Below are 15,352 nucleotides of genomic sequence, written 5' to 3' on the forward strand. Positions count from 1 at the left end.
GGGTGGACAGGGCCAAACACCAGCCAGATGGATCAATGCATCTCTATGGGGAAGGTTCACTGTCTCCATACAGAGCCTTTAGTGGTCTTCTGAGGAGTGGCCACTGAAGGTGTCCCTAAGATTTAATTTAAACATTGACTTTTCTTTGAAGTGTTTACAGAAAAAAAACATGGAGGGACAGGCTATAGACACCAGAACAACTACAATAAGCTGTAGTTGTTCTGGTGACTATAGTGTCCCTTTAATAAGGGAAATGTAAGAACTTCTTAAGTTCTAAAAAAACATCTCATTGAAGATGTGGACATTTATAACATAAATTAGTACAGGGAAAGTACAAACAACTCTCCAGTGACCTGATAATTAACAAGCATGTACAAATCACAAGTCATCTACTGATGAAATGAGATTGCACTTCAGCAGAGAAAAGCATTTACTAGAAAAACAAGACGTAGATTTATCTGCCTGAGGAGCTGTCTTTTTATGGAAGTCAAACAATTAAGTCATGTCCATTCAATTTTAAAGGTTGGTTGACTTGACTGACCAGAGAGGTCCAAGGGTTCAGAGTCAGCTGCTTAAAACTGCGAAGGTCATCTCCTATATAGGTCTGATCACAACACACGAGAAACAGGAGTGTAGGTATGTGTCATTCGCTCTGCACCTTCTAAAGCATCTCAGAAAGGTGGCTGGGTATAAATGGGCTATTGTGGACCATGAAACAGATCTCTTCCAGGGTACCAGGGTATAGGCTGTAAGTTGCTGCGGGGTATTCAAAATTAGTATATCATTCCACTGTCTCTCCCCAAGATCTTTACATTTAGACACAAAGAATAGATTTTGGAAAACAGTCATTGCAAACAAATGGACATATATCAAGGAAAGTCTTCCTCACGTCTTCTTTTGGAATGCTAATATCCCTGTTGAATAAAGTTGTGTGTATGATTTCATACAGTACAGTAGATGTAGACAGATAAAATGTTCTGAAGGTGGTAAACTATAGTTCTCCGTCTCTGGCAGGTAATCTAAATAAAAAAAACATATCCCTGAGGTGATTTTAAACTTGTGTCTGGATCTTAATCCATCAAGAAATATAGAATTACAAAAGTAGGGAAAAAACTTGTGTTGGTACAGAAAATATTTTCAGTAAAACACATTCAAGAAACTAGTAAAAACATTTCCTCAGATGAGACAATTGTGTTTCACAGAAATTTATTTCCATGTTTTGCACACACATACATGGATAATAAATACTGATTAAAAAGCAGGGGAAATCCAAACCCATATATCAATATATTAACCTGTTTCCTCTCATACCAATATATGAAATCAGTGCATTGGTTGCGCGTTTGAGTGTAACGGCAAAAATGGGTTGTTCAGATGAAATCATTCTTGTGTTTTCCTTTTGAATCGAAGACAAATGAGCAAATGAAAACAATGAAACAAAAATTATGTTATTATATTTTTGGTCAAAATGCATTCCCTTCCAAGAGTTCATCGAGATATTCCACAACAATACCCTGTAGAAAGTAAAAAAAGCAAAATGCAAATGTTATAAAAATGTATGAACTCCATGAGCCCAATAATTTTTACTTTGGGACTAACATTATATGTTTGCTTTGAAAGAATTTGTAATCTGAACGAGTGGTTACATTTTAAATGAGCCTGGTACAATTTTTATAAAACCAGGACTTTGCCTTAGATTAGAAAAACACTTCTAGGGATAGTTTCATAAATCGTGTTACCTGGACAGAGTGATACACCAAACAGCACACAACATTTTTAAAGGGACTCTCCAGTGCCAGGAAAACAATCAGTTTTCCTGGCACTGCAGGTCCCCTCTCCTTCCCACCTCCCATCCCCGGTTGCTGAAGGGGTGAAAACCCCTTCAGTCACTTACTAAAGACAGCGACGATGTCCCTCGTTGCTGCTTCTTGGTCCGCCGCCACTCCTCCCCTTCATTACGTCAGCCGGCGGGGGAGACTGATCACGCCCGTTGGTTGGGGAGACCTAATGTGCATGCGCACGCGCACGCGCACGCGCATTAGACCTCTCCATAGGAAAGCATTGAAGATGGGGATTTTAGCGACGCTGGAGGTCCTCACACAGAAAACCTGTGCTATGGACCAGGAAGTGCCCTCTATTGGCTGTCTAGTAGACCGCCACTAGAGGAGGAGTTAACCCTACAAGGTAATTATTGCAGTTTATGAAAACTGCAATAATTACAGTTGCAGGGTTAAGGGTAGTGGGAGTTGGCACTCAGACCACTCCAATGGGCAGAAGTGGTCTGGGTGCCTGGAGTGTCCCTTTAAAGATCCGATTTCCCACTGAATGGGAAAATCTGATTTCCCACTGAATCCGATTTCCCACCGATTTCCCACTGAATGTAGACCCATATTGTTTAACCCCTGTAGTAACCCTAACAAAGAAATACATTTTTACACTTACAGCGGCCCAACACTGATTTATATTGCTTTATGGCTGTATTGTTGATTTTTGCTTACTACAGGAAATCCATTCTTCGTGTAATTCCTTCTTAATTAGCTGTATCACAATTATTATTGTTATAGACATCTATGTATAACTATTTAGTGTCAAAGCAACCTCCTTTGATCAGGATGGGGCAGAGAAATTCTGACCAGCCTTGTAAAAGTAAACAAAGGGCTGTAAAAGGGGGGACATACCTAAATGAGACCCCTAAACATCCTATACAAAAACGCAATTTTTAAAAATAATCTAGCAGGTTACACTGAGGGGATGCAAGGCAGTAACATTTTTCCCAGAAAAGGAGGCTTGGACCCAGAGCATGTTTTAATGATAGAAGGCATGGTTCACAAAGGGAAAATGGCCATGGTACAAACCAGATGAGTATTTTGTTTTCAGAGAGGCAATACTGTGTCTTCACCCTTTGTTCTCATATTGACCACCTCCAACAATGAATCACATGATGGTGCATTTTTCACTTTGCACCACAGTGGGGCGTGTGTTTACTCTCTTCCACAGGAACTGACTGATATCAGCAACCAATCTGTCCTCATCCTAACAGGCACTCAGGAGGTTAAATTGACCAAAGACCCAGTGGTAATCTAAGTGCCACAGTACTAACTCCCCATTTCAGATGATTCAGTTTAAGTGAATACACCCTCTTGGGTTGTAAAAATGTTTTACCACTAATGTATCTCTCATTTACTGTGTTCTTTTAAAGTTGTAAAAGTATACTGAACTATTGAAGGAGATTTCTTTGATTTTCCCCTTGTTACCACAACTGTAGACTCCAGGTTCGTGGGGTTTGAGGTTTTAGTCAGGCTTGTAGTCTGGCTCAGTTAATCACGGACAGCGGTGTCTTCTGCTTTTGTTTGACCCCTGGTTATTCAACTTTGACCGGTAAATCCAACGGTAGCCAGACCATTAATATGGCATAGCTTTAAATATGTTGAATATTTGAAGCCAGATAAATTGCAGATAATGCCAGTTCTGTGTCGCCTGATTAAATACTTGATAAATGTTTATTAGGTTAAACTAGCATAATCTGACAAGTAAAATATTGACAGGGTGCAGCTGTGTGGCTGGTGTAGTCGGCATTTATGCAATTGCTAAATAAAAGTTATAAATAAATCTAAGAAAGAGCGCGCTACAAAAGGGGTCCCCACCTTTCTAAAACATACTAAGATGTTTACATTAATACATTTAAACATTGGTTGATAATGATATAATAATATAATGGTATACCTTGAAATAATATTTCTGTTATATGTTTATAATGTGTGGATGCAATGACTATATGTTAATGCGTGTGTGACGGACCGCCGGGCACCCCGACCGGGTACCGCCGTCAATCGCTGCTTCCTAGTACGTGCAAGCACAATAAGCACTGCATTGGAACACCATAACCACAAACCGTAAACCAACCGTAAACCCCACAAACCGCCGCAACTTGGTTGGGGTCTCGCCGCCCTCAACCCACCCTGGACCCAAGACCAGGATCCAGCTTCCAGTGGGTAGACCTCTCATAGACGAGAGAGCATAGCAGGAACCGTTCTTATAAGAGCTAATGAGAAGCTAATGGGGAGTATTGTGATTATAGCAATCCCCAGAGTAAATATAGCTCTCCAATCCCCCAATTATGAGTCCAGACTTCATGAAGGGGTAAACAAATCTCTTTAATGGGAGCCACACTTGGCATTATATGACAATCCCCATGCAAGGGGTACACCCACAGGGACCTTGTGGGGGACTGATTTGCAACTTCACAGACCAATAACAATAAGGTTACAAGGCACGACACTCCCACACACAGCACACCTGGGAGATAATTGGATCAGTAACTGTACTAATTCTAATCCAATTATTTCCAAGCACAGAAAAAAAACATACTTTACTAAAACACCCAAAAAGTACCCTAAAAATACATAACCCCACAAATCTTACATCCCCTGATAGCCCTGATCTGGGTGACCAACATATCAAAAAATCACCCAGATCAGTTCAGGAATTTCCTGGAGGTCATTTCTTTGACCGACCGCAGGCATGGTCCCATAGCCGAAATAGTTCCATAGAATCACGGCTAAGTGCCGCTGGGGAACCGAGCGGGAACCGCGAAGTTTTCATGCCAAAAATAGTTCCAGGGCTTTCACGGCTAAGTCCCACTGAAGTATATTTGCGGTTGGCAGCGACATCTGCAGCACATTCTAAGTGTGCTTTAAGCGCATTTATGTGACATATGCGTCGGGTCTGAGCTTGAGCTCCCTCGGCAATTACATAAATGGTCTCCCCCTTCATTCTACAACCTCATAGGGTCCTTTCCAGGCAGACGGTAGCTTGTTCTGCCTAGTGGGCCGTAACATGAGTACCCGCTGTCCTACCATGAGTACCCGCTGTCCTGAACTCTCGGGGCTTGGCATGTTGGTCATGGTGGGTTTTCTGTCAGAGTTTCTCATGGGCTAGTCCCATCAACTGTTTGAGTTTCTCCCGGAGCTAGACGACATACACGAGAGCGGGAGTCTCTTCAGGGTCACATTTCCCTTCCCAGTATTCCCCAAACTCTGCGTCCATATAGCAGTTTGAAGGGGGAGAGTCCCGTTGATTCTGGATTCACTTCACTAAGCGAAGAGGAAGTGGGGGAGGTACCATTCCCAATCCATATGTTGGATTTCCGGAGCATTTGTTTGAGGGTCCCATTGAACCTCTCACAAAGCCTGTTAGTCTGCGGATGATAAGGAGTGGTTAGTAGGGATTTGACTACGCAGAGGGTCCAGACCTGGTTCAGGAGAACCAAAGTGAATTGGGTCCCTTGATTGGATAGGATCTCTTGGGGAAAGCCTACTGTAGCGGAGCTCCCTGAACGCTGGCTGGGTACCTCCGCCAAGGACCGCTTCCTAGCTGGAACAAGGGACAAACCGCAGCTCTAGTCCTTACAAGGACTTTCCCCGTTGAATCCCCTGCAAGCTGGAACAGCAGAAACGGGAGTAAATCTCACAGTTTTGGAGTGTAAGCTGGAATAGCATTTTAATGGAGGCACACTAGCCTTTTATTAAAGTTTCGCAACAATGGTGACACCCAAGTGGACCTTGTTGGGCACAGGGACACAAACTTCCAAACCAATAACAACACATTTACAATGTAAGGCACTCCCACACAAGGAAAACAATCCCTCCCCTCTGCTTGGGAGATAATTTATGTAATTACTGTATCAACTCAATTATCTCCAGGCAGAAAAAACACACATTTCTAAAATGTCCCAAAAGTACTCCAAAACACAACATATCACCATAAAAGTCACACATGCCCTTATAGCCCTGATCTGGGTAAACAACATATCCAAAAATCACCCAGAGCAGGGGTTCAGGAATTTCCTGGAAGTCATAGTTTTGACCGACCATGCACATGGTCACCCACAACAGTTCCAGGGAAATCAGTGCTAACAGTTGGTCAAGTTTGGTAGTCTTTTACAGGTTTCCCTGCAGGGCCCCTAGTCTGTGGAGGCTAGCAAGCAGGCTCCTCCAGGGGCTCGTGGCAAACTCACTTGGAGAGGGGAGTTTGTCACACCTAATTGGGCAAATATTTTGAGTAAGGCATCTGCTATTGTTTCTGCAGTGATGTTGGACAAGGCTACTGCCTCAGAGTAGCCAGACGTAGCTTGGTCTCGGTATTGGCTCAAGGTCAAGTCGCTAAGGGTCAAGTTACTAAAGTCACTTGCGGGGGACCAGTCAATAGTCTCCATAGGTGGGAGAGGGTCGGGGTTTAGTCTTACCTGGGTCCCAGAATCGAGTGACCGCTGTGCTTGTGCACGGGTAACCGCCATACAATTAGGTGAGGATAGAGCAGTTCTCTTGTGTACAAATTGGCTTTCCAATCGTCCTAGATCTTTTCCTAGTAGAATGTCAGTTGGGAGTCCTGGCATGACTCCTACTTCTCTGCAACCTTCTCCAGTGCCCCAGTCTAGGTGTACTCGGCCTAGTGGAAGCTTGTTGATCTGTCCTCCTGCCACCCTGACCTCTACTTGCTGATCCAGGGGTTGGGTGGATGCAAGTGCGCAAGGCTGTACTAGCATGAGGGTGGCACCAGAGTCTCGATGTCCTTTGGTTAATCATCTATTCACTTTCACTGGTTGATAGTGGTGTTCTCTATTGTCAAATGCCGGCTGTTAAACCATGGAGACCTTGTTGTAGTGCCCATAGTTGTCAGTTTCGTTGGGGAAAAAGTGGTCCTGATGATGTTCCCCTATAGTCTCTAATGTGCCGTTCAGGTGCGGAGTGGGTGTGGTCGCAGGGGTAGCTTACACAGTTGGTTTGTAGTGTAGTGTACTGGGTTCTGGTGGTTGTGGGTCAGGGCATCGTACAGTTCCGCTCGACATGCCCAGGTTGATTACAACCTGGGCATATCGAGCGGGTAAAGATAGCCTTCCGTGGAGGGTGTGATGCTCTGGCTGGGGGTCCTGGAGCTTGTCGCAGTGGCTGGGTAACCATCGGAATGGTTCAGGGAGAATAGGCGGGCGGTGCTCCTGAGTGGAGGTTTGTGGGTTGCCTGGTATCTACTAACCGGTCTGTAAGTTGAGTAGCGGGGTTTGTGATCTCTTACCCAATCCCGTACATACTGGGTGGTGTTGGCAAAAAAAATGTTCCAGTAGTATTTGCTGGAGCCTGTCTTCCAAGGTTTTTGCCTCGCACCCCTGGAGCCAATTTTGTGTGGCTCAGCTCATTCGGTGAGCACATTCAGTGTGAGTGTCTTTTGTCCCTAGCCTGTTTTTTTTTTACTTTCGGCGGTACGTGTCTAGGGTGATGGCGTACCGTGCCAGGAGACGTCTCTTTACCTCCGGGTAATCTCAGCTCCATTCCTCTGGTATCGCACGGTATGTCTCAGCCGCTCTGCCAGTCAGTTTCCCTACCAGGATGGGGACCCATTCATGGAGCTCCACCATGGAGCTCCATACCATTCATGAAGTTCTGGCTCCTGCAGCAGCATCAAAGTCAAACACCTGTTTGACTTTGATGCTGCTGTAGGAGCCAGAACTTCTGCGGGATCACACCTCATTTGGTATGCTGGCCGCAGCTGTGACTTTGCTAATGGCCAGTTCCTCGGCTCATTCTCTCTCTGCAGGATGCCATGATCCGGTCTACTACCTCATGGGGGGGGGGGGGGGGTTAATGGGTCATAGAAGGCAAGTCATTCTCTCACCTGTCTGGAGAGCTCATTGGAGGTCATCTGGGGTGTCAGGAAACCGAGTGGGTCGTTGGCTGGATTGGGTGATCCATCCTGATCTAGGTTCACTAGAGCTGCAATTAGTTTGGGTTTCTTTAGTCCCGCTAAATCTTTTCCCTTTTCCTCTATAAGTTCTTGTAGGGTGGCTACAGTTAATTTCCAGTAGTGCACTGCCATCTTTGTCTCTGTTGGCTTTCTGCTGGAATTCCTTGCTGGACTTGGTTTGGTTGGAGGATCCCGCTTTTGGCACCAGTGTCACGGGTTTGTGAATCTATTGCTGTTCTTCCTTCAATCCTCCACTAGTCCTAAGTATTACCTTTGTGTAGAGTTTTCCCAATATAATGGACGCAACCAGTCGTATTGGGTTAGAGCAGCAATCTGAACTTTATTAGGCCACACTCTGCTTTTTATGCAGTGCCCCTTGTATGGGGTTTCCAATACAAAATCACAGGGGTTTCCTTCCCACAAGCCATTGTGTTTGAGAGATAATTGAACTCCAATTAAGCGAATCCAATTATCTATCAAAGAGGAAAACGTACATAGAATTTTTACATATCAGAAAAATACATGACAACAGCATCAGAACCCCACAAAACTTATATTCCCGAATAGCCCCGATTTGAGCGGACAACATATCCAAAAAGCGCTCAGATCTGGTTGGTAAAACGAAAGTTATGTTCGTTCAAAGTTTTGCCCTACCGGGAGTTCCGTACGAACAAACTGATAAACGCATCCCCTTGCTGTTAAGAAATGAATGCTTCCCTCGTTCGGTAGTTTCTTACTCACGAATGCCATTCTCCTAGCTGTTCGAAAAGTTAAACAGGCAAGGGTCCAAGTTTCAGCGGGGTTCACGAACTGGTGTAGCGGAAAACAGTTCCACGCCGTCAACGACCATGTACGCTGCCCGCGTTTGGGAGACAAAATGCCCGCCACTCAGGGAATGCTTATTTTGTGGTTAACAACCAGGGGTGGTCAGTGATTCCGAAGTGTTAAAAAGAAGCCTGACCGCCAAGCGGTGTAAACGTAGGTCGAATGCAAGAAAACATTAGACTAGACAATGTATAATTAAGGGAACACGTATGGGGAGTCCCATCTCCCGTGACAAATACTATCAGTGTATACATAGTTATATAGTAGTCTAGGTTGAAAAATAACTAAAGTCCATCAACTTCAACCTTGAAACCCATTCTTTTATGATGTTGACCCAAAAGAATACAAAAACTAAATTGTAGCCATTTCCAATTATGCCATACAAAGGGGGAAAAAAAATCATTTTTGACTCCATAATGGCAACCAGATTTCACCGTGGATCAACAACCTGTTCACGTACATATCAATGATATCCTTGATTATAACATTTATGCAAAAAGCATCCGGGCCTTTCCAAAAAAATAGTATGTAAAAAAAAAAAAGTGCTCTGTGAATAAGATAGGCACTAAAACGATTACCAGGAATTTAAATATAAAAGCAGCTACCACACTGATGTGGAAATCTCTCTTATCCACCCAAACGTAAACACAGTGAAATAAAGAGTTGGAAGGGAAGAATCCACCACCAATCTCCTAAGTGGAGCGCTAATAAAAATACACTTACTCCTAGTTACAAGCTATGACTCAGGAATAATGCTGTAGTTAACATCCGGGAAAGAAAAAGGTGAAAAAATCTAATGGTGTAGATTAAAAGACAAACTAGATGAAAAACTGTTCACCTTATTCAGAGCCAATAGGAATAACCTGGCTCTAGGTGTAAAAGCTGTTAACCTTAACCCTTCTTTACTGGAGGCAAAATTAAGTAGATCGCCAGTAAGACTAAAAATCTAATTGGATCAATTTATTTATACACAACTTAAGTGTCCAAATGGCTTCTCCAAAATCACAATATATCACAATATATCCTCTTCTGTGTTTTATTTCGCGTTTTACAAGAAGAACCAAGAAGAGGGCAAGGTGTCACCACAGCACACCAAAGCGCATGTGATTTGATCCAGTCCTTTTACATGGCTCTGTGAGTTTGTTTATTTATATATTTTATCACCAGTCGTTATTTTGACATACTACACCATTCGATTTTTTCCCCCTTTTTCTCTCCCCTATGTTAATTACGGGATTATTCCTGAATCATAGTTTGTAACCGGGGTAAGTGTATTTTAATTAGCGCTCCACTTAGGAGATTGGTGGTGGATTCTTCCCTTCCAACTCCTTATTTCACTTTCTAAAAAAATATCTATTGAATGTGATAAGACAACCAACGAATTACACATCTTCTTTGTTCTTACTATAAAGAACCCTTTCCTCTGCTGTAAGCAAAAAGGCCTGTCAGTGTCAATAGGGTGACCTCTTGTCCGTTGTATATTCCTAACAATGAACAGGTTAGCACACAGCAGTTTGTACTGGCAGTGTATATATTTGTATTCTGCTATCATATCCCCTTTGATGTGTGCATTTTTTCTAAATAAAACATTCTGTTTTTCTAGCCATTCTTCATAACTAATGTTTTGCATCCCCCATACTCATTTTGTAGCTCTTCTCAGAATTTCTTCTAGCATCTCCAAAATTGCACTGCATATATTAAAGGTGGGGTCTTACCATTTATTTAAAAAGAGGCAATATTATATTTGATCACGTGTATCAATACCGCTATTTATACACAAAAGTACTTACAAGCTTTTGCAAAGGCAGACCAGCATTGCATACTGTTTGTCATCTATAATTGTTCCCAAGTCATTTTAATATGATCCCTGATTCAACCCTATTTAATGTAAAAGTGGCTTGTGGGTTCCTTATTCCAAAATGCATGACTGCATTTATCTGTATTAAATCTCTCTGCCACTTTCCTGTCCAGTCCCCCAATTTATCTAAATCCCTCTGTAAAGATGTTATTATGTCAACGGTCAGACTGTATTTTGTTTTGCACCAAGGTTTGTGTCATTTGCAAACACCGATAAATGGCTTTCAATGTCAGCTTATATTACTATGTAACTATGCAGCATGCAAAAGTTTAAATAAAATTAACCATGCTTGATAATGTTAATATTTTTTCAAATTTTCATTAGACAATAAATTTAGTTTCACCAAAAATACTCTTCTGTAAATTAAAGAAACACTCCAGGGACCATAACAAATTAATCTCGGGGTCTTGGGCACCATCTTACCTTTTATAGTCAAACCATCCTGTGCCTGTCCTCCAGGCACTATAGCGCTGGCTTGCTCCTTTAAATTCAGTGTCTGAGCATACATAATTTGCATTTGATGCTAACTAGTTGACATTTGCAAGTAATACAGGAATTAACTTTGAAAAGGTGGTCAAGCGATTCATATCACAGAGTCCAGGAACAGAGAAGGGGGTGACCCAATATTTTGAATATTGAATATCGCGTCCCGCTGTTATGCCCTGGTCGGCTAAGAAACCTGAAGTGCCCCGGAATAGCTAAATGCCGTCTACTCAGGATGAGCCTGTGAGTCAGGCGAAACGCGCGTCGGGGCGCGATACTCTCTGGGTGCTCCTCAATGTTACTCGTCAGATCACTGTGCAGGATATACTTTCAGCACTAAGAATAGACGGCATCAAGCCATCCGGGGCACTCTGGTTCTTCCAGCCGACCAAGGCATAGTGTGCTCCTCTAGGCTACTCGATATACTATTGTGCAGAATATACTTCCAGCACTAAGCGTAGACGGCATTTAGCTATTCCGGAGCACTTCAGGTTTCTTAGCCGACCAGGGCATAACGGCGGGAAGCGATGTCTTTCGTGTGCCCCGCAAGCCAATCAGGGCATAATTGATACTACTTGTATGTGCCGCCTATACGTTTATCCCGTCATTTGGATAGACTAGCTACTACAGTTCACTATCAAAGCAACGAGCGAACTGTTTAGATCTGGGACGACGGGCAACCGTCAGCAGCGCATCAGACTCTCTGTCTAAACCTTGAGAATGAACAGTTTTTATTATCTATATTTCTCTTGAGTATTACAGGGCTGGTTTACCTTATTACATTCTTAGCACCTCTTCATCCGTCTCTATACTATCGTCTTTCCTATCCCCGGGCGCCCTCGAAGGCACCATTCTATTCCTCTACTCTCTATATGCACCTGATATTGCATGAGATATACGTATAGACAGTTAGAGGGAACGGACTTTTGGCATTTGATAGTATTTGGCAATTGCATTATAATGCACCTAGACAACTTGCTCTACAGCTAACCTGATTTCATTACTTTACACTTGATTAGACTGTTCAGCTAAACGGAGCCCTTCAGTCACCACGAGCTAAACGAACTAGCTTTTTGCATCATACAATGACTGGTTGTGTCTCTTCTCATATGTATATGTCACACAGTATCAGACTGAGTCTTTGATACATTTGATACTTTTGTATCTTATAATACTGTTAGTGACATTTGGATGTTTAGGACCTTAGCTCACAGCTATACGTTGCTCGGCCCCCTGGTGGCCGCCTTGGTTATAGCATGGCAGCAAACCACACTGCTCAGTGATCTTGGTCTTTTGGTGTAATCCACTAGGTGACCGTGGAATTGAAGTACTGTGGAGGTTTCTTCACCCCAGTCTCTTTCCACCCCCCCTCTCTCATTTATTCCCACAGAGAGGGTCTGTCACCCAGTCCAGCACATATCTACTCTCACTGTTTTATTCTCTTCCTGTACTACTTGTATCCATCTTGTATATAATTCCACTGTGTATATAAGTGTGTATGTTCTCGGCTCCCTGATTGCTACCATTGTCTTGTACCTTGTCAGACAACTATAGCCGGGATAGCTATTTTGATGTTTATTTACCAATAAAGTATTTTCTATTATTATTTTTCTTATTACATTTGGTGTATATTCCCTCTCAGGAACAGATCTTTCCCTTTCTCCCCTACCTCTCTCCTTTTGTTATAATACAGGAATTATATGAAAATGTATTTGGTTTTGGGTAAGCATTTGAAAGAATGTTATAACAAGCTAAATACATCTTTAAACTAAAATAAAAAAAGAACATAAAAAAGAATATAGCAGTAGTAAGAATGTATAATTTACCTCATCATCATCTACAAGGTGCAGCAAGGCAAATTCATACAGCTCTTTCTGTATAGTTGTAATGTTGTGAAAAAGGACCGCTTCCTATGAAAAAAGGGGGAAAAAATCACAATGAAATAGAATACAGAATATAGAATTCAGAAAATACACACACTGACACGCCCACACCCACAATCCCACTAATTAGTGAACCAATGTGGAGCATAGGCATGAGCCACACATTACATTATAGTGAACCCAAGAAATATTACCATTAGCTTAATTAAAATATACTAATTTATAGAAACAAAAAGGTTTCTGGCTGAACATGGCAGCATCACTTATGGGTTAGGTCCTCCCCAGTTGTCAGGCCAGTAATAATTAATTGTTTAATTAATCAGTACTTTAAAAGTCCCCAGTCTTTTTGTCTGTCCAATCTGTTTTCCTGTCCTAGCTGGCAGGAATGGATAGTTTGGTTCCCTTTTAAAGTTCTTGTTCTGTCATTTGTTCTCACTTAACATGTTTAACATGGTACTACCAGGGGAGCTCAGCCCCTTCCCACTCAATGAAACCAGTAAACGGTCTGGCTGGGCAGACTAACATTGTTACTTAATTCGCTGCATTCAGCTACAACCTAAAAATGTTGACACCTGCAACATTGTGTGCTTGGAGTTTCTGTGCATGCACTACAGGTTGGAGCTATTTGGAGGGCTTTTAAAAAATGGGTGGAACCTCAGAAGACTTACAAGGACATAGCCTTTGTCCGTTTTACTGCTACACTGTATAATTTCGCTCCTGCATCCAAAGTACACTGTATTAGCTGCTTAAGTGAGTTATTAGGTAGTTTTGGCAATTTACATAGTATTTTCCTTTTGTTAGTTATTTTATTAAGCTCATTTTCAACATCAAAAGAATAAACACTTTAAAGATCCTGCAAGAGTATTTTTCCACCATAAGACAAGTCGTTTACAAAGGAGACCTCCATAAACTTGATAGACACAGTGTCAGGAACGACACAGGGATCCAATACGCAGAATGCAAAATAGCACGTTTAACAGGCCTTAGAATGGCCGGAGTAACGTAGGAAAGGACAGAGAATAGTCAGGGACAAGCCAAGGTAGAGGGAGCCAGAAAACAGTTAAGTGAATATACAAGCTGAGTCAAAGGGAAGGAAAACACAGAATAATCAAAATCAGAGCCAAGTCAAATACCAATAAACTAAAGCAGAGTATGCACAAAGCAGAGAAGTTACCGCGGCAGGCGTCTGAATGGCCGAGATGAGAGGAGGGAATGTGAGGAGAGTCCCCATCATGTGGGAGAAGACCGACAGACTGGATCTCTGCCTGAGCAGTAACCACAAGCCATGACATAGTCTCTTATATCCTTACACAGGGTAGGCCACCAGAATTAATTAGAAACAAGAGAATAGGTTTTATGTATGCCAGGGTGTCCGGCTATTTTACTGTCATAAAAACATAGAAGTACTTCCTTTTGGAATACAGGAGGAACATATCTTTTTCCCTCAGGAGTTCGTTCTGGAGCTAGGTAGTGCTTCTGCTCTATATTGGTGATAAGGGGGGAATGCACCTTTATGCTAGTGTTGGCTATGATATTATGCTTTGGAACAATAAGGGACATTTCTGTTTCGGTAAATGCAGAAGGCTCATGTTGACGTGACAAGGCATCTGATTTAGAATTTTTTGATCCAGGCCTGTAAGTAAGCACGTAGTTAAACCGTGTAATGAACAAGGACCAACAAGCTTGTCTGGCAGATAACCTTTTTGCCTCTCCTATATAAGACAGGTTTTTATGGTCTGTTAAAATGGTAACCAGATGTAATGTCCCTTCTAACAGATGTCTCCATTCCTTCAATGCCATTATTACTGCCAACAGCTCCCTATCTCCAATGTCATACCTTTTCTCCGTGTCGGATAATTTCTTTGAAAATAATCCACACGGATGTAAAGCTTTATTGGAACTTTAGCTTTGAGACAAAATTGCCCCTATACCTGTTTCAGATGCGTCTACTTCAAGTAAAAAGGGTAATGTAGTGTCGGGATGAACCAATATTGGGGCAGTAGAAAAAGCTTTCTTAAGGGTTTCAAAAGCAGAGGATGACCAAGTCTTGGTATTAGCACCTTTGCTAGTCATGTTTGTTATAGGTGCTATTATGGACAAAAACCCTTTAATTAAGCGCCTATAGTAATTGGAAAACCCAACAAAGCGTTGTATAGCTTTAAGTCTCCTTGGTAAAGGCCATTGTAAAATGGATTTAAGCTTAACAGGATCATCATAAAACCATCACTAGAGATGAATGGAAAACAGCCTTCAATACTCATTACAGCCATTGCGAGTACACAGTAATGCCGTTCGGACAGCTCTTTTCCAGGACCTAATCAATGAGGTGTTAAGAGATTTTCAACATGAATGGAAATATCTGGACGATATACTGATCCATTCCAAGGACAAAGAGACACATCACAGACGGTGAAAAAAATATTGTTAAGGCTTTTGCAAATTACACATTGTCTTCATGTGTGTTCCACCCCTTGCATGGGGAAAGTATAAAGCGGTTGTAGTACCCCTGGAACTGTGTGTCGTCCAGTTACTGGGGGAAATGGGTCTCTTCGTTCATTAATAGCGG

The 15,352-nt window shown here is 42.3% G+C and overlaps 1 protein-coding gene across 1 annotated transcript in view; it reads right to left on the minus strand.

The window, feature by feature from the left end:
- Positions 1-1,189: 1,189 nt before the first annotated feature.
- CRTAP (cartilage associated protein) overlaps positions 1,190-15,352 on the minus strand; it is a 42,512-nt gene continuing 28,349 nt past the window's right edge. The window contains exons 6-7 of the mRNA XM_063452007.1: positions 12,730-12,813; positions 1,190-1,514 (exon numbers count right to left, since the gene is read on the minus strand). Coding sequence (XP_063308077.1) covers positions 1,464-1,514; positions 12,730-12,813 — 135 coding nt within the window. The 3' untranslated portion in view covers positions 1,190-1,463. The remainder of the gene's footprint in view (positions 1,515-12,729; positions 12,814-15,352) is intronic.

The sequence above is a fragment of the Pelobates fuscus genome, chromosome 4, assembly GCF_036172605.1.
Source record: "Pelobates fuscus isolate aPelFus1 chromosome 4, aPelFus1.pri, whole genome shotgun sequence".
NCBI lineage: Eukaryota > Metazoa > Chordata > Amphibia > Anura > Pelobatidae > Pelobates > Pelobates fuscus.